Source organism: Brachypodium distachyon, chromosome 3 (genome assembly GCF_000005505.3).
Source record: "Brachypodium distachyon strain Bd21 chromosome 3, Brachypodium_distachyon_v3.0, whole genome shotgun sequence".
NCBI lineage: Eukaryota > Viridiplantae > Streptophyta > Magnoliopsida > Poales > Poaceae > Brachypodium > Brachypodium distachyon.
The window spans coordinates 49,791,874-49,817,464 of record NC_016133.3 but is presented as its reverse complement, the minus strand read 5'-3'; the positions used below and the strand labels follow the sequence as shown (position 1 = coordinate 49,817,464).

The 25,591-nt window shown below is 44.0% G+C and overlaps 2 protein-coding genes across 6 annotated transcripts; one reads left to right on the top strand and one right to left on the bottom strand.

Moving 5' to 3' along the window:
• Positions 1-10,171: 10,171 nt before the first annotated feature.
• On the bottom strand, positions 10,172-14,159 carry LOC100824824 (trafficking protein particle complex subunit 2). Of its 4 annotated transcripts, none has more exons than XR_002965626.1 (6): positions 13,064-13,250; positions 11,973-12,058; positions 11,790-11,851; positions 11,310-11,395; positions 10,522-10,667; positions 10,172-10,320 (listed from the first exon to the last, which is right to left on the bottom strand). XR_002965626.1 is itself a non-coding variant. In XM_010237393.3 (6 exons), the coding sequence occupies exons 2-6, from the start codon at positions 13,353-13,355 to the stop codon at positions 10,575-10,577; spliced, it is 408 nt and encodes a 135-aa protein (XP_010235695.1). In that variant the 5' UTR covers positions 13,356-13,384; positions 13,861-14,159; the 3' UTR covers positions 10,327-10,574. The 4 variants fall into 4 exon arrangements, 3 of the variants coding, with proteins under 3 accessions (XP_010235695.1, XP_010235697.1, XP_024318183.1); XM_010237393.3 differs by lacking the exons at positions 10,172-10,320; positions 13,064-13,250 and adding exons at positions 13,275-13,384; positions 13,861-14,159 and having other exon boundaries at positions 10,327-10,667; XM_010237395.3 differs by lacking the exons at positions 10,172-10,320; positions 13,064-13,250 and adding exons at positions 12,189-12,258; positions 13,275-13,384 and having other exon boundaries at positions 10,327-10,667.
• A 1,400-nt stretch (positions 14,160-15,559) lies between these two features.
• LOC100836358 lies at positions 15,560-25,243 on the top strand. Of its 2 annotated transcripts, none has more exons than XM_010237391.3 (10): positions 15,560-16,973; positions 18,007-18,486; positions 18,574-18,875; positions 19,944-20,672; positions 20,747-21,025; positions 21,236-21,397; positions 21,496-22,425; positions 22,511-22,726; positions 23,223-23,278; positions 23,447-23,589. In XM_010237391.3, exons 1-9 carry the CDS (start codon positions 15,671-15,673, stop codon positions 23,238-23,240), a joined length of 4,419 nt encoding a protein of 1,472 aa, XP_010235693.1. In that variant the 5' UTR covers positions 15,560-15,670; the 3' UTR covers positions 23,241-23,278; positions 23,447-23,589. The 2 variants fall into 2 exon arrangements, with proteins under 2 accessions (XP_010235693.1, XP_003572713.1); XM_003572665.4 differs by lacking the exon at positions 23,223-23,278 and adding an exon at positions 24,569-25,243 and having other exon boundaries at positions 15,565-16,973; positions 23,447-23,707.
• Positions 25,244-25,591: the final 348 nt, after the last annotated feature.

The window sequence follows — 25,591 nt, the reverse complement described above, 5'->3', positions numbered from 1 at the left end:
TATGATTCTCATGGCTCCAATGCTATTATTGCGCTGCGCACAGCCCGGTTCGGATCGGGGAGACGTGCGGCGACGTGCTCGCTTACGCACTCCTCCGATGGCGAGGCTGTTTACGGAAGGATCGAGCGCACCGGAAGCAAGCAAGCAAGCATCATGCATGCGTATGCGGCTGGATCCGCCTTTAATTGTGCGTTTTATGGCTTGCACGGCCGGCCGCACGGTGCAATCGATGTGCGCCGCGAGAAAATCTTTTGCGAACTGGCAGGCGGGGCGACGAGAAAAGTGGCCTGGATGGCCTGCTGCTTTTCCAAGAGGCCCCCAGGGTCTTAAGCATGGATGTGGAAATGAGGGACCCGAGGAGCAGTTCTTGTGGGCATCACCTGCAAGATTTTGTCCATCCAGAATCTTTCTTACCGTAGCGAGAGAGCTGGGTGGTGCGTATGAACGTCATCGTCGGATGGAAAAGACAAGAGAAGAACCAACGCTGCGTAAGTGACATATGCTCCATCCAATTGAAAATGTAGGTGGTCTTGGAATTTAGTAGCCTGCCTTTTGATTTTTCGTTTATTCGCAGCTTAGGAGGACAAAAGATTTGATAAAATGTCAATTCTTAGGCCCCCTCACCCTCACCCCCACCCCCACCCCCCAGTGGCGAAGCAGCAAAGTTACATAGGCTCTCGTAGGCTCTCGAGACGACACAATCATCCGGGTTCACAAATTTCTCTCTAACAAATTTGCAGCCAAAAGAAGCTCGTATCGTAGCCTTTCGTTTTCCAAAAAATACGGACACATTTGTATTCTAATAAAAAAAGGCGAGAGGAAACCATTTGTGTGTGTCGCTTTATAAATGTATTCATGGATGAATTTTTGCTAGCTACTGTTTCACAACATACCATATATCCATGATTTTTTTTCCATAAATGACGAAATGCAAACTCACTTTCGAAAACCATGTTAGGGTTCAGATATATTTGAACGGTTTTGAAAAGTTTAGGGTCCAATAGAAATGGCTAGTGTAGCGGCCGGGTTCGGATCAAGAGCCATAATTCTGTATTTAGAACGGACTTTCCGAATTATACATATATGGATTTATTGTTTGCAGTAGTCCCATGTTTTTACCATGCGCCGTAGTAGTTCAGGACTTAGAATCTTTGATGGTTCATATGTGGTAAAAAAGAATCCGTTGATGGTTTCCCAGAGCCCAGAGGGAGTAGTAATCTATGCATGCTTTAATAAGCTTGAGAATCAGTGTTCAACCCAAGTACCGAGTCTACCGCTGCTACGTACAGAATCTCGACATGCAGTGGACAACCGCGGGTAAATATATTTGCGGTAGAAGGCACTTCTCTTGGTGGTACTACCAGTCCCCCGTTCTCCATTGCAATATGGAATGCCATCTGGCACTAACACGAAATTTGCATGTTTAGAGAGACGGCAACAGTCGACATGAGACGTGCCTTTAGACTCAAAGCAAGCAGCAGGTCCCACGTACGAACTCCCCGTCGCCATAGCCAATCTAATTAACCGTAGCCTCTCGTAGGCTGCATGGCGCGCGAAAGTGAAGGCCCATGAGCGTCTCACCCCCGCGCCCCATCGAGAATTCGAGATCCGCCAGCCATAAGAAGCGCCTTTCAACGGCGCAATGGAGTGCGTCCGTGCGCCCGGATCTGCCCTGCCCCTGCAAAGGAAAACGACGCGACGCCCGCATGCATACCCCGCAATGTGTACGCTGATACTACTACGGATGGATCGCTAGTCGCTACCGCGTGATCATGATGGCGCCATGATATTTAGGGGAGATCGATCGCGAGCCCCGCCTTCTTTCTTCCTTCACCCGGCCGGCGGCCCCCTAGCTAGGTGCAAAAAGAGGCAAAGAAAGAAAATGGCTACGCTACGCACTCTGCCGGCGACGCCACGATCGAAGACGTCTTGGGTCCAGATCCGCCGCATCCCGCGACCCACCACCCCTCGGGTCTTGTTCGATCAGGAATTGGAAAAAAGGAGGAATGGTTTTTCTTCGTCCGGCTGGCGGATCGTCGATCGATGGGGGCTGAAAAAGTGTAGGTATGCTCGTCATGCAACAACTTGACGCTGCGTGCAAAAAAAAGGGGGCTACTATCTCTCTTGACGTCTCGGCATTGCTCGGGCTGATGATGATGTCTAGTCTACTCCTACCTTGGTAGGATAGGATGGGGCCATGGAACGATAGAAGCTGGGGCCATGGAACAGGAAAAAAAAAGTGGGCATGCGACATCCACGGCCCTTTGGGTCTGTAGATATATCCCGTGTAACAGAGGAAGTTCTGTTCCACGACCTGATTACAAATGTGCTGTCTACCTTCGTGTCGAGCCAGGGATGCAAGTAACAAAATAAATCTCCAAAACTCCAGGTGAGATCATGGGGAAGATCCTAGTTAGTCCGTACGTACCGCGTCCGAGAGAAATCAGGACAAATCCATAGTAAGTTTACCTACTAGTAGGACTATTTTCTTCCTCTCATGATTCCCACCACGACCTACATTTTAGATCCTAGCTAGCTAGCTAGCTAGCTATAACAAAATCTTGATAATGATCGCTCTATACAGTTCCCAATCATCATCAACCAGTAAAATAATTCTGGCAAAACTTCTCTGCATATGGAAGGTGCTCGAGAATCTACGAGTCTACGGTGTAGCTTGGCCAGACTTTTGCACGCAGAAAGGGGAGGAACGTTTCATCGGGCCTTCTTCTTCCGGTAACTTTCCCCTCAAAATTGAACCAGTCACCTGTTCTTTTCGTCTTTCTTTAACCAGTCACCTGTTCTTTTCGTCTTTCTTTTGCTTACGGAGAATGGATTCTCACTAGCGGCCGCCGTGAGAAGCGTGCTTCCAAAATTTGTTTTGTGCTCTTCTCCTTGCTGTCTAGTACGATTTTCTTGCACGATCGATTGCAAAACGTCAAAGGTACCGTCCAATGTCCATCGTGTTTTCACGCCAAGAAGAATGTGAAGAAAATATTTGCGTATCTTCCTGCACGCACCCAACATTCTTCTCCGGACGAGGTTGACGTGACATGGCCGGTTTTCACCAAGTAAAATGGACAAGGTTTTCACCAAGGGGCCGTAAAATGGACAAAGTTTTCACCGTCTCCGTCAAACGCTGCAAGACTTTGTCAAAAGAGCGATCACGTCGTCCCCCACGTCAACTTCCTCCCCCGTAAAAATCCCCAAGTTTCTACCGCGGGAAATTCTCTGCCAGTCGCCGTCGTGCGGTTAAATTTTCTTTCCAGTGGCGAATTGCGCGCAAGCTACTTTTAGTTTCCCTAAATGCCGGCACCTCTCTTTTTTTACCGTTGGAGCTAGTGCTGCTCTGAAATCTGGATCTGCAACTTTGCTGTCAAGCTAATAATAATGCTCCGGGCCATCTCGTCGACGACGAGAAGTCTTATCTAACGATTCTGATATGGACGATGCTACGATATGTTTATGGCTGCTGCCTTCGCCCTATCTCGATCGCCCGTCAAAAGCCAGCATCATTGGTTGTACCAACAACAATGCAGCCAAAACGGGGGCGTCGCACTCTGGTTTCAGCCGCGAGTAGCGACCGATGCTCTACCGTAGCATTTGATGAGCACACCAAGTGGAAAGAGCAGAGACCACACGTCTTAATTTGCTGCCAAATGGAAAAGACAACCAACTGTGTGACCTACTCGTGAGATGGGAGTTAAAGAGTGAGTACTGCACGGAAGAAACACGCCATGCATAGGCACGTTTGTGTCATCATATGGCTTATTTGAGGAAACATCCAGAACTATTTTTACTTTGTTAGGTCTGATCGAGCGGATTATGCGTGTGTCGTGGGATGGAAGAGTATTCCAGTACGTGATCGATATCTCCATTACATCTATTCCGAAAAAGAAAAACGTACGTCTTGTTCTCATGGTGACATTGCCAGGAATATACTTCATGCGTTCCCTTTTATAAGACGTTTTGGAAAATCATTTTGGCTTGCCAAGACTTGTTATAAAAATAGACAGAGGTAGTAGTTGCTAAATGTCTTGAATTGATAATGGTAAAATAAACCATATTTATATGTTGTGAAGTCTCCAAAAAGAACTACGTGGCCTCTACCAATGGTAAGGCTTGATCTTAAGGCCTCTACCAATGGTTCTAAGTGGCGTCGTCTCTTAATCATTAATTTGTGTTAGCATTTTGTTAATGTGGCACATAGTCAAGGTATCACCTAATGCTCCACCTTGCACCGTCTCTTAATTACTCTTTGTATATGGCATCGTAATTAAAAAAAGATATGTCGTTGTTTCTTACTGGGCCTCTCCCAACGCCCCGCCTTGCTCCGTTTAGAAGGGCATTCCTGAAAAACGCTGGTACTGAGGCAAATCAGGAAGAAAGATGTTCAAGCTGTAAAAAAAAGAAAGAAAGATGTTTAATGTTGATAATGTCCAAAATATCCGTGTGAGGGTAAAACGTTGATACCAAGATAAAATGTTGGTTCTAAGGCAAAAACGACTCAATAAATTCAAGGGATTAATATCAATGTTAAAATTATGAGAAATAGAGCAAATAGCCATGATATTACGAGGGAGGAACCAAAAAGGCTTCATAATCTCGAATCTCAACGAGGTACTACGGAGTAGTAATACTCTTTTTCACTATAATTGTTGATGAAAACTGAAACGCTGAAAGCCCATTTCAAACTATTATAGGCCACATACCACACATCCTTAAAAAAAAATACTCCCTCCGTTCCATAAGGTTCTAGTTCAAATTCGTGCCAACCTTTTATGTAACGGAGGAAGTATTGTAAACTATTCTCATGCGTATAGCAGTGCTTCTTTTATGTTCCAGCGTCTGGGACGTGTGGGGGTATCCTTCTTGCCGGGGATGCCAGTGTCTTTGTGGCCTCCTTCCCTCACCAGACATCCTGCTCAATCACTGCTAGGATTTCTGCGGTGGGTGGGGAGGGGGGAGAGTGGTGGTGCACCATGGTCTGTGGCCCACATAGGGAGGTGGATAAGCCGGCATTTCTGCAAGAGATTAGGGATATCAGGGATTTGCATCCAGGCCCCTGGGCAATCCTTGGTGACTTTAACCTTATCGTGAACCCGGAAGACAAAAGCAACTCTAGGATTCATCCTAGGATGATGGGCCGGTTTAGGCGTGTTCTTGCAGATTTGGACCTGAAGGAACTCTACCTGGCTGGCAGACGCTACACGTGGTCCAATGAGAGGGATTCTCCGACGTTGGAAAGGCTTGATCGGGTGTTTACGTCGGTGGACTGGGAAGGCATGTTCCCAGCGGCGTTTCTTTCGGCGTTAAGCACCGATACATCTGATCACGCCCCGCTTTTGTTGGAGTTGGATGCGATGGTGGAATTCGGGATACGGTTTAGGTTCGAGGCCCATTGGGCTAAGGCCCCTGGCTTTCTTCAAGTGGTTTCCGATGCTTGGGCCTCGTTGCCTCCTTTGCGGAACCCGTTTATTTGTATCGTGCAAAAACTCAAACATTGTGCGAAGAAACTCCAGGGTTGGAGTGATAAGCTGATCGGGAACATTAAGATGCAACTTCTGGTGGCCTCGGAGGTGATCTTGCGTCTGGATGTGGCGATGGAATCCAGGCGCCTCTCCTCGGATGAACGTGCGCTTCGGGCTAACCTCAGACGCAAGCTGTTGGGGTTGACGTCTCTGCAACGTTCGATGGCGCGTCAACGTTCGAGACTACTGTGGTTGAAGGAATGAGACGTGAACACGCATTTCTTCCACTTGCATGCTAGCCATAGACGCCGCAAGAACTTCATTGGAAAAATCAGAGCGGAAGGGAGGATTTTGACTGAGCATGTTGAGATGGCGGGGGCTGCGGATAATTTCTTCTTCAACCTCTTGGGCTCAGCGCCGAACATGGCTTTCTCTCTGGATTTGGACTTGCTCCACTTGGAGAGACACGACCTAAGCTGTCTTGAGGTGGATTTCACTGAGGAGGAAGTGTGGAATGTGGTTAGGTCTATGCCGCCGGATAAATGCCCCGGACCTGACGGCTTCTCGGGTAGATTCTTCACGACCTGCTGGGAGATTATTAAAGGCGACTTGATGGACTGCTTCGCGGCTCTGAACTCACTTAAGTTCGGAGGGCTTGGGGCTATCAACCAAGCTTTTATTTCTCTTCTTCCGAAGAAGCAGGATGTGCTTGACCTAAAGGACTATCGACCGGTGAGCTTGATCCATGGTGGGGAAAATTGTGGCGAAATGTTTGGCGGCGAGACTTGCAGTTAAGTTGCCAGACATGGTGGAGCCTTATTAGAGCGCTTTTGTCAAGGGGAGATGTCTTCACGATAACTTCATGATGGTGCGTGGAGCGGCGAAGTTCTTACATGCTACTCGAAGCGCTTCGGTTTTACTCAAATTGGATATCACAAAGGCTTTCGACTTAGTGCTATGGCCTTTCCTCTTCGAGGTGTTGATCAAGTTGGGTTTCAGAAGGCGTTGGATGGCATGGCTTGGTGGCATGTTGGGTACGGCTACTACGATGGTGCTCCTGAACGGGATCCCGGGGGCGATGATCCTGCACCGTCGTGGCCTCCGGCAGGGTGATCCACTCTCGCCAATGTTGTTCGTATTGGCAATGGATGTTCTTAACAAGCTGCTGAATTGGGCAACGAGAGTGGGCGTGCTTTCTGATTGCGGGCTCATGAGAAGGGCGTTTATGTTTGCGGATGATGTGGTGGCTTTCTTCCGCCCTACGGCTAGCGATCTCCGCGCTGTGTCGGTTCTTCTTCAGGACTTTGGGTTGGCTTCGGGCCTCATCGCGAATCTCTCCAAGAGCTCGGCCTACCTGATTGGTTGCTCGGAGGCCCAAAGGGACTTGGTGGCGGGCTGTTTGCAATGCCCAGTGGAGGTTTTTCCCTACCAATACCTGGGCCTTCCGCTCGGTCTGAGAAATCCGACGGTGGCTCAACTCGCTGGGCTGGTGAACAAAATTGCCAACAAGCTTCAGAGCTGGTGCGCCGGGCACCTCTCCATCGAAGGTTGTCTGACTCTGGTCAAGTTTGTCCTGTCGGCGATGCCAGTCTACGCGATGTTGTCTATTGATATCCCGGCATGCACCATCGAGCAAATTGACAAGATTTGCCGTGGCTTCCTGTGGAAGGGACGAGCCAACGTTCATGGAGGTCACTACCTTGTTGCGTGGGAGGCGGCCTGCGCCCCGAAGAGGCTTGGAGGCTTGGGCATCCCAAATCTTCGGGTCCTTAACCATGCTCTGGCAAAATGGTGTTGGCTTCAGAGGATGGACAGCCGGCGCCCTTGGGCTGAGTACAAGCTGTCCATTCATCAGTCGTCGGTGGAGCTTTTTGAGGCCGGTTCGTGTGCGGTGGTCAGTAGTGGTACCTCGACATTGTTCTGGTCAGACCCTTGGTTCCATGGTGTGAGGGTCAAGGACATTGCTCCCGGTGTGTTTTCGGCGAGGCGGAATCTGTTGGATCTCACGGTGGCCGACGGTTTGTTTAACCAAAACTGGGCTAGGGATTTGAACCCCAAGGCTTGCACCCCGCATGTGGAAGAGTTCCTGATTCTTTGGGAGGCTTTGGGTGATTTTGTGCTTGGGGACGGCCGGGATGAGTTTCGTTGGAAGTGGTCGGCGAATGGCAGGTACTCTCCAAGTTCGGCCTACTTAGCCTGGTTCGAAGGACGTGTGGAGATGGCGGCACATGACTTGGTTTGGCGTTCAAAGGCCCCTCTTCGACGTCGCTTCTTTATGTGGCTGGCATGTCGTAGACGTTGCTGGACGGCTGATCGTTTGAGCAGAAGGGGCTTGAATCACCTTGAGCGCTGTCCTCTTTGCGATCAGGAGGAGGAAACAATCGACCACCTTCTCTTCGGTTGTGTGGTTGCTAGGATCGTCTGGTTTCAGATTCTTTCGGGGTGGAATGAGGTCCGGTGGATGCCTGCTCAAGAGTCAACCATGGCTTCCTGACGAAAGAATGTCCAGGCTTCCCATAAGGACAAGAAGGTGATCGCCACTTCCGCGGCGCTCATTTGCTGGTCGATTTGGAAGCACCGGAATGAGGTGGTTTTTGAGAAGTTGAGACCCAAACAACAAGCATCATCCGTCCCATCCAATTAGGGTGACGCTTGGCGTACGGTGGGACTGTTAGAGTTTTCGAGATTTGCGACACTACCGAGTGGGAGCGATGAGTGGAGAGACACTGGCTAATTTTGTTGTAAACGCTGGCCTTCAGGTCTAACTGCTCTGCAGTTCTCCTTCTTTTAATGGATGATATGCCCGGCTTGAGGCATATTCTCGGAAAAAAAAGCAGTGCTTTACACTTTTTGCATGGATCGACTTCATCTTTGCGATTAAGTCAGTTCCCCATATCAAAACTTAAAAAGCTGGCGCATGCAGACGCCGCAATAGAGGTACAGGCACAATTACAAAGCTGCTGAACCGACAAGAAAATCACAACTCGCACGCAGAACAGCCAAGAGTGTTAAAAACTCGTGGACAACCATGCCTGTCTTAGCTCGCTTGTCAATAATGGTCGACAGCTGAGGCGTGCAGCCGCGTGCTTAGCTGTTCTCCTAAACTTGGCTCTACTAGCCGTGAGTGTTCCTCCGGCCTAGCACCTCCCCCGTCAATCAATCGTCGATCGCCAGCTGAGCCCCGTGCAGCCGCTGGGCGTTATGGACCTGTCCTCCTCGCAAGCTGATCCCGCTGAACCTACTGGTAGCTAGTGCATCAAATCACAAGCAAATCCGGGAGGAGATTTTGCCCAAGCGCCGGCAAACACACACATCACGTTCCAGATCCGGCAGTGCTCAGTCAGCAATGCAGTGAGTCCCACTATTAATAACTGATCCTCACCCAATCGAAACCTAGGAGCAAGGAAAAAGCTCTCCCGGCCGGCCGGTTCAGTTCCAGCCAGGGAAAGAAAAGATAACGAAACAGTGGGCGGCCTTATCGCCTTTCTTCTAAACGGACATGCGTAACATTGCTGATTGCTGTAACAAAAGGGCTGGATCTGATCCGATCCGATTACAGTTCATGACAAGAGCCGATCAGCTGCGCCGCAGCTGGATTGGCGGATGGCAAAACGTGGTGTCACGCGAGGCGTCGATTCCGGTCACAGTGCAGTGCAGCGAGATGGCTTTCACTGTCCTGGGATCGCTATCGATCTCGCCGGATAAGTACGGCCACTATCTCGCCAGTGGAAAGACTAGATTTAGAAAGTCACGTCAGAGATTTAACAACGCAAAAGACTAGGTTATCATAAGACGTTGTTTCTAATGCAGATTCAGATCGCACACGTGATCTTTTCTAAAGATTTTTTTTTATAGGACAGGTTGGTTTCGATAACAAAGAAGATGTATGAGGCCTGTCAAAAAATTGAAAAGAATACTCCATTCCACTAACTTTTGCAAGCTACAAGGTTACTCTTATAAGAAATTATCTATCTACAACATCTATGAGTTTTTTTTTTAACTCCATTACATTTCTTAGGCTTTGAGTCAGATACAGAAGCATATTTACCTCCACCTCAAAGCCTCACTCACTCGATAGACAACTTAAAGACTAGAAATTGCAGTTGTGTTTGCTAGAAATGCACAATTCCGAAATTGACCGTGGACCTACATCGTAGCTTAGGGACAAATCATACCTGTATGTACAAGTTATGCACCTACATGATTTTGTAAACTGGAGCGAGTAGTTGATTCCGTGTGTGCATACACCAAGTTGAGAAACTCCCTGTAAAGTTTCAAAGCATATATAAAACAAAACATAGGGTAGGATCCTATAAAAACACATGCATAATGATTAAAATTTTTATGAGGTATTAGTAGAAAAGTATGTCATAGTTGCAGTTTTTCGACAAGGTATTAGTACAAAAGTATGACATGGTTGCAGGTTTTAGTTACGTAGATCTTTACTTTCCCGAGTATTATCTTTACATATGGAACGATTTCAATTTTTTTGCAAAACTTTCAAAGATATGACACAAAGCACCATGACGATACCTGTATGTTTTGATCTTTGACGGCGGTCCACCCTGGCAGAGGGTATTTAGCCAGTTTCGTCTGACGCGCAAAGATCGTCCTTCCAGCGGAGATTCTTCATTGATCCTTTCGGTGAAAGCAAACAGTACGAGATCAGCTGCACTGTCCTGTAATATTAATGCTCGTGATGATACTGCCACAGCACCTCCTTTCACGGGAATAACTACAGATATCAAGGTACAGCATCGAGTGCAACGTACAAAGAAAAGTTCACAGGACTGAGCTTAGGACACCATCTTAGCAAGCAGTGCAGTACAGAAGTGATGAGATGAACAGAAAGCTGAAATTTCGGCAGGGTAGGCTATTTCAATAATTTGCTGCTCAAAATACAATGAGCCAAGGGAGAGAAAAACCAAGAAATTAACAAAGAAAGCTCTAGATCAGGGGTAGTAGCTTATTACAAATTGTATAGGTCCTTTAATAGTCAGAACTAAACAGAGAAAGAAAGTGTCACCACAAAGTTCGAGCCTGTGGAGCTTACAAAGTCTTCCACCTGAGTGTTCGGTAAAAAAACGTCTTCCTCCTGACTGGATGCTACAGGTATTTCCTTGCAAGAGCTCTGACCTTGGTATCAAAGTGAGAGGACGTGATGCGAGAACCAGGTAAGTAGAGTGGATTGAGAAATATCTGCACACACATCAAAGGAGGAATATGTAGAGCTCGATTATAGACCAAGGGAGTAAGTCCATTTTACTCCGATGAAGTATCTCACTGGTTCACATAACCCCTTGAAGTACAAAATGGTTCAGTTAACCCTCTAATCTATCCAATGCCGTTCACAAATCACCCTAAGTGAGTTTACTAGGCTGGTTTACTGAGTTGGACTCAGGTCAAAGCTGCAACATGAACCAGTGAGATACTTGGAGGGAGCAAAAGGGGCTTATTTCTTTTTCTAGAATAGTAAAGGGGCTTATTTCTAGAACAAGCAAGAAGAATGCTGGATTGCATGAGAACCTTCTTATGCAAGTTACTGGAAAACAGGATAAGTTATCAGCAGAAACAGTTAGCATACCATACAAAGTAGAGACAAGTTAGCTCCATCTCTTTGATGGAAGACAATGTTATAGATAAATTAATACATAAAGAGAACATATGAGAAACTATTGGAGGTTTTTCATCCCACTGCGAATAGTAAAATTTGGACAGAGAACATCGGGAACATATGACATAGTTTTAAAGATGGTATTTAAATCTCTGTCATACTTTACCATAGCAATCAAAATAAATTCATGTAGCTTTCTCACTATATATAACTAGCTAACAGTTTACCTTGATGTAAAGTTCATGAACCTCCTGAAAGAAGCTTTTTATTCCATCCTCAGTCCGTGTATCATGAAGCAACATAAATCTCGTATGTGGCGAACTGACCGTTAAGGAAACAGTTTACTACGATGTTGAAAGAATGAAAACAGAAAGATAGAAAGGCCAATCCCGGTTATGAGTTATGCCCCTCACAGAAAATAAAGACAAACCAAATTTGCCTGTTATAGCCATACTTAAGTCATTTGCAGACAGGAAAATAATAATAATTCTAATTAGAAGAGTGCAGGTAGCAGACATGAAATAATGATAATTCTGATTAGAAGAGTGCAGGTAGCAGACATGAAATAATGATAATTCTGATTAGAAGAGTGCAGGTAGAATTATCCCTATCTAACTTCTCACATTTAGTTTCTTCTTATCCTAAGATTGATTCACGCCGCTTTGGATCTCTAGTAAATACACTACATATAGGTATTCAAAGGATATGACCAGCAGTTACATAGACAGACACCACAAGTTCATTGAATCTATCTACCGACTTCAGAGACCTGAAAAAGAATGCAGGTAAAAAGGAATGGGTTATGTGAAGCCAGAAACAACAAAAACTGTCACCATACGGTATCTTTGATTGCATAAAACAGTACTATGAGAGAACTAACAACCACTCACATCGCATTTGTAGTCCAAGCAAGATCCTGAACAACATCTAATGCAGCATGCAAAATGAACTGATGCTGATAAGCTTGATCTTCTTTCTGCAATAGGAAGTAAAGGCTCATGTTGAAACAATCAAACTGCCTAAACAGATCGTAATAGGATAAACTACAGAGAAATATAAATGCAACACATGCATATAATCTATCCAACTCTAATCCAAAAACGCACCATTTTAGTCGGACCCTTGCAAATAGAGCCTTAATTGAACACAAATTCACATAATATAACCTCTCAATCCCTGCCAATTCAACACTAACTCTGCATTAATTAGGCTCTTTGATGATAACATTTTTGTACCAGATTGATCCATGAACAGCTGAGGATACGATCTTTTGGTTTATTTTCTTGCTATATTTCTAACAATGTATCATGCACTTATGTGATTTCCATGATTTTATAAGCTTTTAAATAGTACTCCCTCCATTCTTTTTTATAAGACATTCTTGCTTTGTCCTCAGTCAAATTTCTTAAAGTTTGATCAAGATTATAGAAAAATATACTAATATCTACAATATCAAATAAGTATACTACGGAAATATATATCATGATGGATTTAATAAAACTAATTTAGAGTTGTAGATATTGGTATATTTTTCTATAAACTTGTTCAAACTTTAAGAAGTTTGACTTAGGACAAAGTTAGAACATCTTTGAACAGAGGTAGTAGCAATTTCTAACCACGGGTATAATTTGTTTTGCCATCATTATTCTGGCAAACTTATGAAATGCCAGAGTTAAGTTCATAGTGTTTTCTATGATTTATAACCTAACTGGTTTCTCATTGAAGCTACAAAAAAATTCGGTCGGCAGGTGTCCGATGCAAAAGTGTGCATTGCACATGCACGACTGCTATTTGCTAACATAGCAAATACGCAGTAAGTGTTGCAGTTCATCACAGTGTGCAACATCTTGTTGTCTAACAAATAGCTGTAAAGGATACATATAATATATATAGTTCAAATGAATAATTTATTCTTGCTCAGAACGTAATTGACAGAGGATATATCATAGGGTAAGAGTTAAACCAGTGTGCATGTTTCTACCTCTAAATACAATATTTCACACATCATGCATTCCATCAGCAACAAGGAATAGAGGAACAAAACATCACATGAATATTTAAGCACCATTCCTGCTTGGACTTCGTTACAGCAGCTAAACCCCATCATATTATCATGAACATATAAAAATACCAAGAATGTAATTAAGTAAAACATACATTAATTACTACAGGGAATATAGGAAAAATCATACTTTTGGAGCAGATCCAACTTCAGCATCATAAATTGGGATATCATTCTTACTAACAATCACAAAGCACGCTGTGCTCGCCATTTCCGCCAGGAATATTGCAGTTTATTGCTCTGAAAGCAGTTTGAAATTGTTGCAAACAAAAATGTCATAACTACATAGCTAGAACAAATCCATTGTTCAGAAATTTTAAAATTACATAAGCAGGAGACACTGAGTAGAGCAAAAAGCAAAGTAACAGTAACACAGTCAGAAAGATAAATAGCACATCATACTTAGCCACTTTTAAGTATCTGATATATAATACAGTTGTACTAAATCAGCGACACTTATTATGGATCGTAGGGAGTACATGATACAACATACATGTCAAGTAACTAAGATCGCAAGGCTTAGACAATGCAAATCAATCTGTCTACTGAGCAGTTGGCTTATCTACAAGCATAAATGGAGCGCACGCTAAAGCGAAAATCAGGAGGCTCTTATTAAAAAAAGGCGGAAAATGGGATTTCGACCATAAACTCCGCTATCATCTAATGCGGCACAATTATCTGCTTACAAAAAAATCTTGGTAAAATTATGTACTCACACAATTTAGATTGAAGACTTGGTAAGAATGCGCCCGATCTATTTGCTGGAGGTTGACCCACCGTGGTGGCTCACAGCCCTCGCCGCGCAGGAGGAGAACGACCTCCCCCGCCGCTGCCCCCTGTCCCTGTCGAGGCGCAGGGGCAGGCAGCGCGCCTGACCGCCGGGGGAGGCGAAGGCAGGCAGCGGTAGGCGTGGGCGTGGGCGTGCAGGCGGAGGCGACGGCCGAGGTTGGCGTGGGCCTGCGCGCTGGATCGGGACACGGGAGGGAGAAGGGGGAAGACGAGTCCGAAAAGAGGAATCGGGGAGGCAGCTCCGACAGCTTCTCGGCTGTGGAAGTTCGGCCCGTTTCAAAAAAAAAAACAATCGGCCCAAATAAACAATTTTTGTAACAAAGCGTTTATTAAAAAAACTGTAAGTGATTCCAGCCGAAAATTCTGTTTGCATATTTGCGCATGATGTTGAACAAATGATAAGAAAATGATCAAATGCAAGAAATATGAAACTAGAAAAAAAGAAACTACGGGAAACTGAATATTCGCAATTTTTAGAAATATGGGTGCTTGGAGAAATATTTGGGTGAAAAGTCATAAGTGCTAAAATATTGAATTGTGGAAGGTGCCACCAAAATTAATTGTTTTTGGGTTGCATAATGTGCGATGTGGATGGTGAGATGGACACTTTGCACATGCAACTTTCAAACATTAAATGCACCTTAGGGTGGAGTAATTTTATAAATTATATAGATACGATACGGACAAAAAACATAATTTAAAATTTCAGTGCTTCTTGGGTCAAGTTATTTTTTTACTGAATTACCCTCTCACTAAATCTCATATAACGACAAAATTGCCATCATGCTGATTCATTCTTCCAGAACAGCCCTCCCCGAATAGAACCCACCCCAACTCATGCGGCCGCACCCACCTCTCTTCGATGAGAATCCTAGGCGTCACACTCGATCGGGTTGTCATAGACATCATATTAGGGTTCTAGGTCTTACTTCGTCGCGAAGGAAGAGCGACTGGCATGGCCTCAATAGGGCCATTCGCACGGAGCATCCGCTGGCTAGTAGCCTACTTTCCATTTGTTGTCCGTTTGTGTGCTGGCCAAAGATATAGTCTGCCTTCAAGTCACGTGCAATGGGGAATGGAGGGCCACAAAATTGGGGGAGGGGATTTCATGGAATTGTTGCAAAATATTCAAGGATTCAATTACATGTCTGTTGCCATATGCTGACGTGACCACAATCAGAGTGTCACGGGTGCATGCCAGAGTTGCTCCGTCAAGGTTACGAGCGTCAAGGCCTTGTTGTATACTCCTTCCGTCCACGAATAAGTATACTTTTAGGTTTAGTTCAAGTCAAACTTTTTTAAATTTGACCAACTTTGTTAAATAGAGTAGCAACACGTATGACATTAAATCTATATATTATGAAACTATTTTTCAAAACGGATATATACGTTTTCCAATAAAATCGGTGAAAATTTAATATCTTTGAATTAGGACAAAACCTAAAAATTTATTGACGGAGTGAGCATTACGTAACTTTGGGACTTTTTTTTTTCTTCGAATACCTTGAGCAGACGAGAGTTTCCTATTTCCATTTCACAGCAATATGCAGCATTACGGATTATAAAATGAAATGGGAAAATAGCACGATGCACGCCCTCCTCACCTTCCCCCCCTTCGGCAGTTCGGCTCCAGCTCTCTGCCTTCCGAGACCAAAGAAACCAAAACCATCGCCCACAGGGAAAACAAAACTGAAGGGAGAAAACATCTCGAGAAAACAAACGAAAAATCCCCAATCCATGAAGCCCACCACTGTCTCGCCTCCCGCCGCCGCGGCGGCGGCGGCGGCGGCGGCGGCCACCGACGACCCCTCGTCATCGCAGTCGGACCCCGTCTCGGCCACTTTCTCGGTCGACCGCCGCGGCGACGCCTCCGCCTCCTGCCGATGGACCCTCCCGGACTTCCCCCGCAGCCGCGCCCGCACCTTCTACAGCCGCTACTTCGAGGTCGGCGGCTTCGACTGCCGGCTCCTCCTCTACCCGCGCGGCGACACCCAGGCCCTCCCGGGGTACCTATCCCTCTACCTCCAGGTTCTCGACCCCAAAACCCCATCGTCGTCTTCCTCCTCCACCACCACCACCTCATCATCCAAATGGGACTGCTTCCTCAGCTACCGCCTCTCCGTCGTCCACCCCACCGATAACTCCAAGTCCCTGGCGCGCGATTCCTGGCACCGTTTCTCCTCTAAGAAGCGTTCGCACGGGTGGTGCGACTTCGCGCCCTCCGCCGCCGCCGCCTACCTCTTGCCACCTCACGACTCCCTTGTCATTGCGGCAGACATATCTGTGCTGTCGGAGTCCACCTCCTTCGCCGATGCAGACGGCCGCTTCACCTGGAAAGTGCTCAACTTCGGCCTGTTCCGGGAGATGATCCGCACACAGAAGATCATGAGCCCCCCATTCTTCCCCGCCGCTGCCCTTGCTGCTGGCGGGAATGACTGTGGGCTCCGGATTAGTGTCTATCAGAGTAATGTATCTGGTGCAGACCATTTGTCGGTGTGCCTGGAGAGCAAGGAGCCTGTGGTTCAGGTGACCACGGGGTCCTCGGCATCAGCATTGGCGTCAAGTAGCGTGGGAAGTGGTGTGCCGGATGGTGACCGCGGGTGCTGGTGTCTCTTCCGTGTTTCAATCCTTAATCAGAAGCCTGGGGGGAACCACATCCATAAGGACTCTTATGGGCGGTTTGGGGCAGACAATTCCAGCCTTGGGTGGGGGGATTACCTGAAGATGGATGAGTTTTTGGCTGCTGATGGGGGTTACCTGTTTGATGGGGCTGTGGTGTTTACTGCCTCGGTGCATGTTATCAAGGAATCAAACTCATTCACTCGTAGCTTACCAATGGTGGTGGGCGTCAGTGGTGCTGGTGGTGGACGACCTGGGGCTAGAAAGTCGGATGGACACTTTGGGAAGTTTGTGTGGAGGATTGAGAACTTCACAAAATTGAAGGAGCTGCTCAAGAAGCGGAAGATCACAGGTTTATGCATCAAGAGCAGAAAGTTTCAGGCCGGGAATCGGGACTGCCGCCTTATTGTTTATCCACGCGGTAAGTATTAGGGAAAGTGCTTTCTGAAGATTTATTTGGTAGTCCCAACATCAACTTTGTGGGAGTTTTGCTGGCATATACTGCTTAAAACAAGATAACCAACCTCATTACATATAGATATATATGCCTGAACGACTTGATCTGAACTGTCACACAGCAAAATGGGCCGAAGCTTTTTAACTGTTTGCAACATTGTGAATCAAGCATAGGTTATAGGTGGCCCTTGGTGTAAATTAGATTTCGAGAATGAAACTGAAATGTAATCCGCATAAATGAAGAAAATCACTGCCTGTTTCGAGGTTTGCAATTACACATGTGGAATAAACGGGAACTTTGTGAGAAAAATCATGCTTCTGCTTTGTATTTATAAATAATGTAGCTACTAGCTAGTCTATCAGTTGATAGATTCAGTAGTGTCTGGTGTGGCTTTTCATCACCCTTTAATAATCTGGAAACACTACAATTGAATTCGGATCATTCCTTGCTTGTAAATGTTGTGTCAGTTATCCTGTCCCAGTTCTGATCAGGCTCCATTTGCTCTGAACTGAACTGAAGCCTAGCCTGTGATAACATGCATACCTGTTTTTGTGAAGTAGCTGTTACCTCTTCTAAAACAATATGTCATGACTCACACTGGCGGAGCTACCGCCCGGCGACCATGGGCAGCTGCCCAGGCTCAACCAAAAAATGGCTCAACCAAAAAATGTTCTACTAATTAATACAATCATCCGAAGGTTTAGACATGTTTTTTTCTTAGACCAAGTACTAATTTGTATAGGTTTTGCCCAGGCTCTAAGAGCAAGCTGGCTCCGCCAGACTCATAGGAAATTATATTAAAAAAACATCTGCTACATTTTCCAGCCTTCTTATTTAGTCCTTGTGAACGTGGTATCTCACTGCAATCTGATTATTGTTTGTTTGCTTCCAGTTAGCTATCAGTACGGTTACTTTTAAAAGTTATGTACCTGTGCGTATTTCGGAATGTAAATGTACTGACTTCATCAGTTGGTTCTTTTAATGTTGCTGCAATCAGGGCAGTCTCAACCGCCATGCCACCTCTCAGTGTTTCTGGAAGTGACAGATCCCCGAAATACTACCGGTGAATGGACATGCTTCGTGAGCCATAGATTGTCTGTCATCAATCAGAAAGTGGAGGAGAAGTCAATCGTGAAAGAGTCCCAAAATCGGTACTCTAAGTCAGCAAAGGATTGGGGTTGGCGTGAATTTCTGACATTAACTAGTCTATTCGACCAGGATGCTGGTTTTCTTGTACAGGACACTGTTGTGTTCTCTGCAGAGGTTCTCATTCTGAAGGAAACTGTAACTATGCAAGAGTTTAGCGACGAAGATTCTGAAATATGCAGTTCAAGTTCTGGATATCAGATTGATACTTTACCAAAGCATCCATCATTTACATGGAAGGTGGAAAATTTCTTGTCCTTTAAGGATATTATGGAGACAAGAAAAATTTTCAGTAAATATTTCCAGGCTGGCGATTGTGAGCTGCGGATAGGTAAGGAAGCCTGTTTACTAGTCATGCCTTGTGCTTTCTATTTTCATTTGTATTTACATATTTTCTGTTTATTACCACAACCTCCAGGTGTATACGAGTCGTTTGATACCATCTGCATATATCTGGAGAGTGATCAGTCATCTGGGGTTGATCCTGATAAGAACTTTTGGGTACACTATAAGATGGCTATTGTCAACCAGAAGAATTCCTCAAAAACCGTGTGCAAAGAATCTTCAATCTGCACAAAAACATGGAATAATTCAGTTCTCCAGTTTATGAAGGTTTCAGACATTCTGGATACTGAAGCTGGCTTTCTTGTCCGGGACACTGTTGTCTTTGTTTGTGAAATCATAGATTGCTGTCCATGGTTTGACTTCTCTGATCTTGAGGTGGGCATAGGTTTACTTATTTTTCGTCTGGCTTATCACTGTGCATGTTCTGCTGATACTTAGGCATTTTCAAAAGACTGTTTCCAAGCTAACCTGCCTTTACGTGGCATGGCATGTACATTCTTAAAAATCTGAAAGGCACAGTTGCAAGACCCACAGGCTCATATTAAATGTTGTTGTGCAGCTTGGCATATGGTACATTCTATATGGATATTGTGTGAAAAGAAAATAATAAACATGTTAAGACCTAGAGTACTCATATTTGGTGGTGTGGGTCACTTATACTTAGGTCTTGTTTGCAATATTTATGATTAAATGAACTGGTCGCACCAAAGACTGACAAACTGTGAAGCCTGGTGAATCTGCAATTCGAGTACTCCAAGCCGCAGTTAAGCTGTGGAATGAACTACTTCCATTGCTCTGAGTTTTCTATGAACTTTGGAGACTGGAGACTAATAAATATTCATATTTATTGAGTTGCAACAAGATGCCACCTATAACAGAACAGCTGATAAACATTGATAAGATTGCAGTTAGAGATAAATTTTAGCCCTTGTATATCAACGTCTTTTCAGTAACTAACCCTAGAATCTTAGGTTCTTAAATGGATATTTTTCCTCAAACCCATTGAAAATCTTCTATTTGATGTTGCAGGTACACTTTATTCTTTATTTTGCTGTTAGAAGTCCCAACTATGGTCTGTAACTATGTATGTACCATAGCTGGTCAACTGTTGCTGTGATGCCTGCATCTATCCTCTAGTTTACTCAAACCGTTCTATATTTCTACTACCCTGTTGAGAATATGCCTCTTGTTGAGAATTATTAGCTAATATTGAGTACATGGCTTTTATTTTATTTTTACCTTAAAAGAAAGTATGGGTCATATCATAACATTTATCAGTGAGTTGCAGTTGTAATCATTCACATGTTCATCAAGTCCTTCCCTATATACTTTTCAAAACCCTGTTGTGGTTCATGCCTTATTTTCTCAACTGATATTCAGATTCCCTATAAGGTAGAAACTGCTCTTTGCATATAATAATCACACGATTAACTTATCTGGCAGGTTATGGCCTCAGATGATGACCAGGATGAATTGTCAACAGATCCTGATGAACTGATAGAGTCGGAAGACAGCGATGATATGAGCGGCGACGAGGAAGATATGTTCCGAAACCTCCTCTCAAGAGCTGGATTTTCCCTTACGTTTGGAGACAACTATACTCAGCCGCAGGTTACCTTAAGAGAGAAAATTTTAACAGATGCTAGTGCAATTGCTGGATTTCTTACTGGCCTGCGTGTTTATCTTGATAACCCAGCAAAAGTGAAGCGCATGCTTCTTCCTACCAAAGTATCTACCAAGGGAGGTGGAAAGAAAGATGCTTCAAAGTGTGATTCAAGCTCCACAAGTCTCATAAGTTTGTTGATGGGTGTTAGCGTCTTGAAGCAGGCTATCATTGATTTGCTTCTAGATATAATGGTTGAGTGCTGCCAACCTTCAGATGAAAGATCAACATATGACTCGTCAGCGAGCTCTAAAATTTCTCATGATTCAAATGAGGCTAGCTCTCCACCAGAGCTTAGTGTTGAAGGTGACCTAACAGAACGTGCATGCAGCAATGAGTATGAAACTGTTGGATCTGATAGTGATCATTTTAGGCATAATCTTGCATTACAAAATACAGAGTCGAGTGCAAATGAGATGCCTGCCAACATTCTAGAACAGTCCAGTTTTCCTCCAGAGACACCTGCCGTCGATTTGCCAGGGGATGAAAGTTCTGATCAGACTTCTGGGGTATGTCTCCCATCATATTCAGCTGCATTTTACATTTTATCCATATAAGCTAACCAGCTGATTTTTTTTCCCAGACAAAATGGCCAGATCAATCTGAGGAACTGTTAGGGCTAATTGTTAACTCATTGAGGGCACTAGACTGTGCTGTGCCACATGGATGCCCTGAACCAAGAAGGCGACCTAAGTCTGTCCAGAAAATAGCACTTGTACTAGAGAAAGCTCCAAAGAAGCTTCAACCAGATTTGATTGCTCTTGTACCAAAGTTGGTTGATGGTTCGGAGCACTCACTTGCTGCTTGTGCGCTTTTAGATCATCTTCAAAAGCCAGATGCTGAGCCTTCATTGAGGTTACCGGTAAGTTTGGTCCCTTGAATATTTTTTGTGAAGGAACATACTTTCCACTTTTGGGGGTGAACGGATGTCTAACTGTCTGAATTTATTATGCCTTAGACCTTTAGTGTCTTTATCTTTGTGGGGATAGCTATCATACATGATATATCAGGTCAGTACAAATGCAAAAGAATACGTGGTACCTATTTTGATTCCTGTTTTTAATCATGGCAGGTTTTTGGGGCCTTATCCGAATTAGAATTTGAGGGTGATGTCTGGAAACGAGCATCTTTTCATGCACTCGAATTGTTGGCTGATTCAAATGATGAGCCTCTTGTAGCGGCCATTACATATGTTCTCAAGGCAGCATCACAGTGCCAACATATTGCTCAAGCTGTATGTTTAATATCGACGAATCTATTGTTTCATTTCTGTTTTTATACCATCTTTTCATATTGCTGACTGCTAACTGCATTTACATTTTGTTCCCCAAGGCTAGAGCTGTCCGATGGAGATTAGAAGGTCTGGGTACTGAAGTTCCACCGTGTGTACTTGATTATTTTTCTAAAACGGTGCATAGCTGGCCAGATGTAGCTGAAGCTTTATTAAAGGACATTGCCTCTGACCCTGAGCCTGATAACAGTTGTCTCTCATCTTCTTCTAGTACTTGCAGTAAAGATGGGTTTACAGCTGAAGGGATGCCTTCTTGGCAAGACCAGGCTGTACATGGAAGCAGTCATCTATCAGATGTTTTTGTATTGATAGAAATGTTATCAATACCTGGATTGTTCGTTGAAGCTGCACAGGTTCTTGAAAGGGCTTTATCACAAGGGGCCTTTGGGGCGCAGTTAGTAGCCATGGTGTTGGAAAGGCGGCATTCTCACAGGTTAAGTTCAGAGTCTGGGGCTCCCGTGTATGATTTACAGAACAAGCCAGTTTTGTTAAACGGGCAGTTTGAAGCTTTGACTGTCCAAGAAGGTGATTTCACTTCAGTTCTTGCACTTGGCGAGGTATTGTCTCTATCTGCGGAAGCGAGGGTGCAAGACTTTGTGCGGATGCTTTATGCTACCATGTTTAAGATCTATGCGGAGGATCATTATAGATGCAGAATTCTGAAGGGCCTTGTTGATCGAGCAACAAACACTTCAGATAACTTCCGAGAAGTTGACATCGATATGGATGTCTTGGTATTTCTTGTTAAGGAGGAGCTTGGAATTGCTAGACCTGTTTTAAACATGATGCGTGAGGCTGCTGAAGTTGCTCAGGCAGATCGTGCCAATCTTTGGCACCAAATATGTGCTACCGAGAATGAGAATGTTCGTTTGCGAGAGGACATGGACATGGAACAGACTAAATCTACCAATGAAAAAGCTGCATTGACCCAACAAATAGCCGAGTCCGAGGCAACTGTTGGGCATCTAAGGGTATTTCCTTGTTGTGATCCACTGCTGACCCACCTGTCTTCTTTATTTCTTAGCTTAATGTTTGTTTATTCTATAATTGTTGTAGTCTGAACTAAAAGCTGAGAGAGATCGTCATATTCGGGAGAAGAAGGAACTCGCCAGGCAGATGCGAGAGATTGAGAAACAGATGGAATGGGTCCGATCAGAAAAAGATGAGCAAATTGCAAAGCTCTCTGCCGATAGGAAGAATCTTAATGATCGTGTTAACGATGCAGAGACACAATTATCACAGTTCAAAGCACGGAAACGTGAAGAACTAAAGGTAGGTGTTACTATAAAATACACCATACTGTAGATGTTTGTTGAAATGTATTTATGTCTAACAAAATAAATACTTTTGATGTTTCTCTTAATCACTTGATTGCAATACTAATTCTTTGAACACACAGATTTGGCCTTATCCTTAAGGAAATTCCATATTTCACATTTTACTTCTATTTTGTAGTTATGTTTATCCTGTCAGTTTAAAGTAGTTATACACCAAGACCTTGATTTTCAATATTTGATCTATGAAGTTTATGTGTTCTGAGGTTAAGTAAGATCAGGCCGCACCATATCTGCATGCTCTTTCCAGAAACAGTAGACTCTTTTTTTTGGTGGGGTCAGAAACAGTAGACTCACTCAGCTTAGGTGTTTTTTATCAACTTATCACCTGCACTCCAATGTTGCTATAGCGTACAAATTAACACCCCTACTTTAATTTACACAATTTACGATCATCTTTCCTAATCTGACTAAAGTAGTACTTGATACTGTAGGAGTGCGGTAAGCGATAAGACAACTTCCAGCATGTGTTGGTGATCAACTCACTCTGGTACATCACAAGTAGATATGTTCATATATTGGGAGGGCATGTTTATATCATGAAGATTAAATGAATCAAGCCATCTTGATATTTGTATTAACTATTTGAATGTTTCCTTGTGACACATTGGAATTTTCAGTGAGAATAATAGTATTGGTGTTTTCTTGTATGCTGCAGAAAGTTACAAAGGAGAAGAATATGTTGGCAGAGAGGCTGAAGAATGCTGAAGCTTCAAGGAAAGGGTTTGATGATGAATTAAAACGGCATGCTGCCGAAACACAGGCTCGTGAAGAGATTCGAAAATCACTTGAGGCTGAAGTAAGAAGGCTGACTCATACAGTCGGACAAACCGAGGGAGAAAAGAAAGAAAAGGAAGAGCAAATTGCTCGTTGCGAAGCTTACATCGATGGAATGGAGTCAAAACTGCAAGTTTGCCAGGTTTTCCACCCTGCTAATTTTATGTTGTCAAAATAACATATTAATCTATGCTCTCTATGCTCAAACTGTATTTGATTATATGATTATTTCCAATTTTCTAAAAAGATGCATATTGTTGTGAGCTGCAGGTACTAAATATCTCAATATGATGCTCTTGTAGCAAAAAAAAAACATGGATATGAATTCCGTATAATATTGCCATAGAAACAAATTACGTAAGGGTGGAATAAGCAACATGTAAAATCATTGTTAGGAAGTATTAGTAGTCTTGAAATTTGGATCGTAACCTTGCATGGATCAAATTGGGAGGCCCTGCTTTTTTGGGTGCCAATTTAGATTGTTTTGAGGTTTAAACTATCTTGTTTCCCTTTCATATTGCAAAAGTTTGACCTACATTTTTCATGTGTATAAAGTTATTGGGACCTTGATGTGGGAAAAGATACGCCAGCTAAGGAAGTGCAGCACACCTAGAGCTGCAACTTTGTGACCCTCAGGGTACCCTTTGACCCTACTTAGTTCAACCAAATGAACTAAAGTTTTAAAATGACACAACTTTTTTAAAAACTAGTTCATTTGTTTGAACTAAGGAGGGTCAAAGGGTACCCTGAGGGTCAGCATGTTGCACCTCTAAGCACACCAAGGAACATTAAGTGTGGCAACATTAGGCATTGAGCCAAACACATATCGTTACCACATGAGATGTGCATTGCTTTTAGCTTTTATGTTGCTGCACTGAAAACTGGTAATTTTGGATTCATGAGCAAGTCAACCACATCTGTCGTGATCATTTATTTCGGTTTTAGAACTTTGCATGAGAATTCAACTGCATGTTTTATTTACTTTTTCATCTTCTTATTGCAGCAATATATTTGCACCCTAGAAACTTCACTCCAAGAAGAGATGGCTCGGCATGCCCCACTGTATGGTGTTGGTGTGGAAGCTTTGTCGCTGGAGGAACTTGAGACGCTTGAAAACATCCACGAGCAGAATTTAAGACGGATCCATGCATTTCAGCAAAGGAAAGGTAGCAGCCGTCTCTTGAGTGTCGCTGGCTTATACCCCTCATCTTCAATGTCAGTTTGTCCATCCTCCTCGTTGATCCACACATCCTCCGTAGCACCTAATGGTGTGAGTGCCCATGGAAATGCAAATGGAAACGGGCACATGAACAATGCAGTGAGCCCCTGGTTCAACCAAACCTGACTCCGAAGATGCAATTGCAAGCTGAAGGTCCGGAGATGTTCATTTTGTGCATGACTCAATATTACCGCATTTTGCCTGGCTGTATTCACCAGCTACTGAGCAATCTGGCGCGGTAGCCTTTTTGTTTTTGCCTTTCCGTTTTGGCTTCTCCCCTTGTATCTGAACTGGTAGTGCTGTCGGCTCGATATGTCATGGGGCGTAAAGGGGTTCCATGTGAAATAAACTGTAATAATCAAGAGATCCGATGGAACTATCAGTTGCAAGTGGAAAGCTATGGAAATGGTTGATACCATCCAGTGCTTGGTTATTTCCAAAAGCATTGGAATTCTGTTCTTCCTTCGTTTCAAAAGGTGCGACATGAGGAAGTATTTCATGCACGTGTCTCTGTTCTTTTACTTTACATCTACTGTGGCTGCTGAACCTGGTACACATTCGAACTACTTTTTTTCTTTCTTTCTTGGATGGCAACTTGATCGAGATCCTCCTTTCACACACTTAAAAAAGTTTGGTGTTTTGGAAAAAAGAGTATGTTGTGTGAGATTGTGGATACTTATCCTGATTTCATATGCGAAAACTCGGTGCAAAAACGTGATTCCATTCTGCAAACAAAATTGTGCATTGTATTGCATGAAACTTGTCAAAATTTTGCAAGTGTAAACCTTACTCAATTTTTTTGATGAA

Excerpts from the sequence above, each read along its gene's own strand:
- LOC100836358 (XM_003572665.4), top strand. The coding sequence starts at position 15,671 with ATGAAGCCCACCACTGTCTCGCCTCCCGCCGCCGCGGCGGCGGCGGCG. Across the intron at positions 18,487-18,573 it reads CGATTGTGAGCTGCGGATAG|GTGTATACGAGTCGTTTGAT; the intron begins GTAAGGAAGCCT and ends CACAACCTCCAG. Across the intron at positions 21,398-21,495 it reads GCCAACATATTGCTCAAGCT|GCTAGAGCTGTCCGATGGAG; the intron begins GTATGTTTAATA and ends TTGTTCCCCAAG.
- LOC100824824 (XM_024462415.1), bottom strand. The coding sequence starts at position 13,237 with ATGTTTTACTTAATTACATTCTTGGTATTTTTATATGTTCATGATAAT. Across the intron at positions 12,059-13,063 it reads GTGAAATATTGTATTTAGAG|AAAGAAGATCAAGCTTATCA; the intron begins GTAGAAACATGC and ends TTCCTATTGCAG. Across the intron at positions 10,668-11,309 it reads TTCATGAACTTTACATCAAG|ATATTTCTCAATCCACTCTA; the intron begins GTAAACTGTTAG and ends ATGTGTGTGCAG.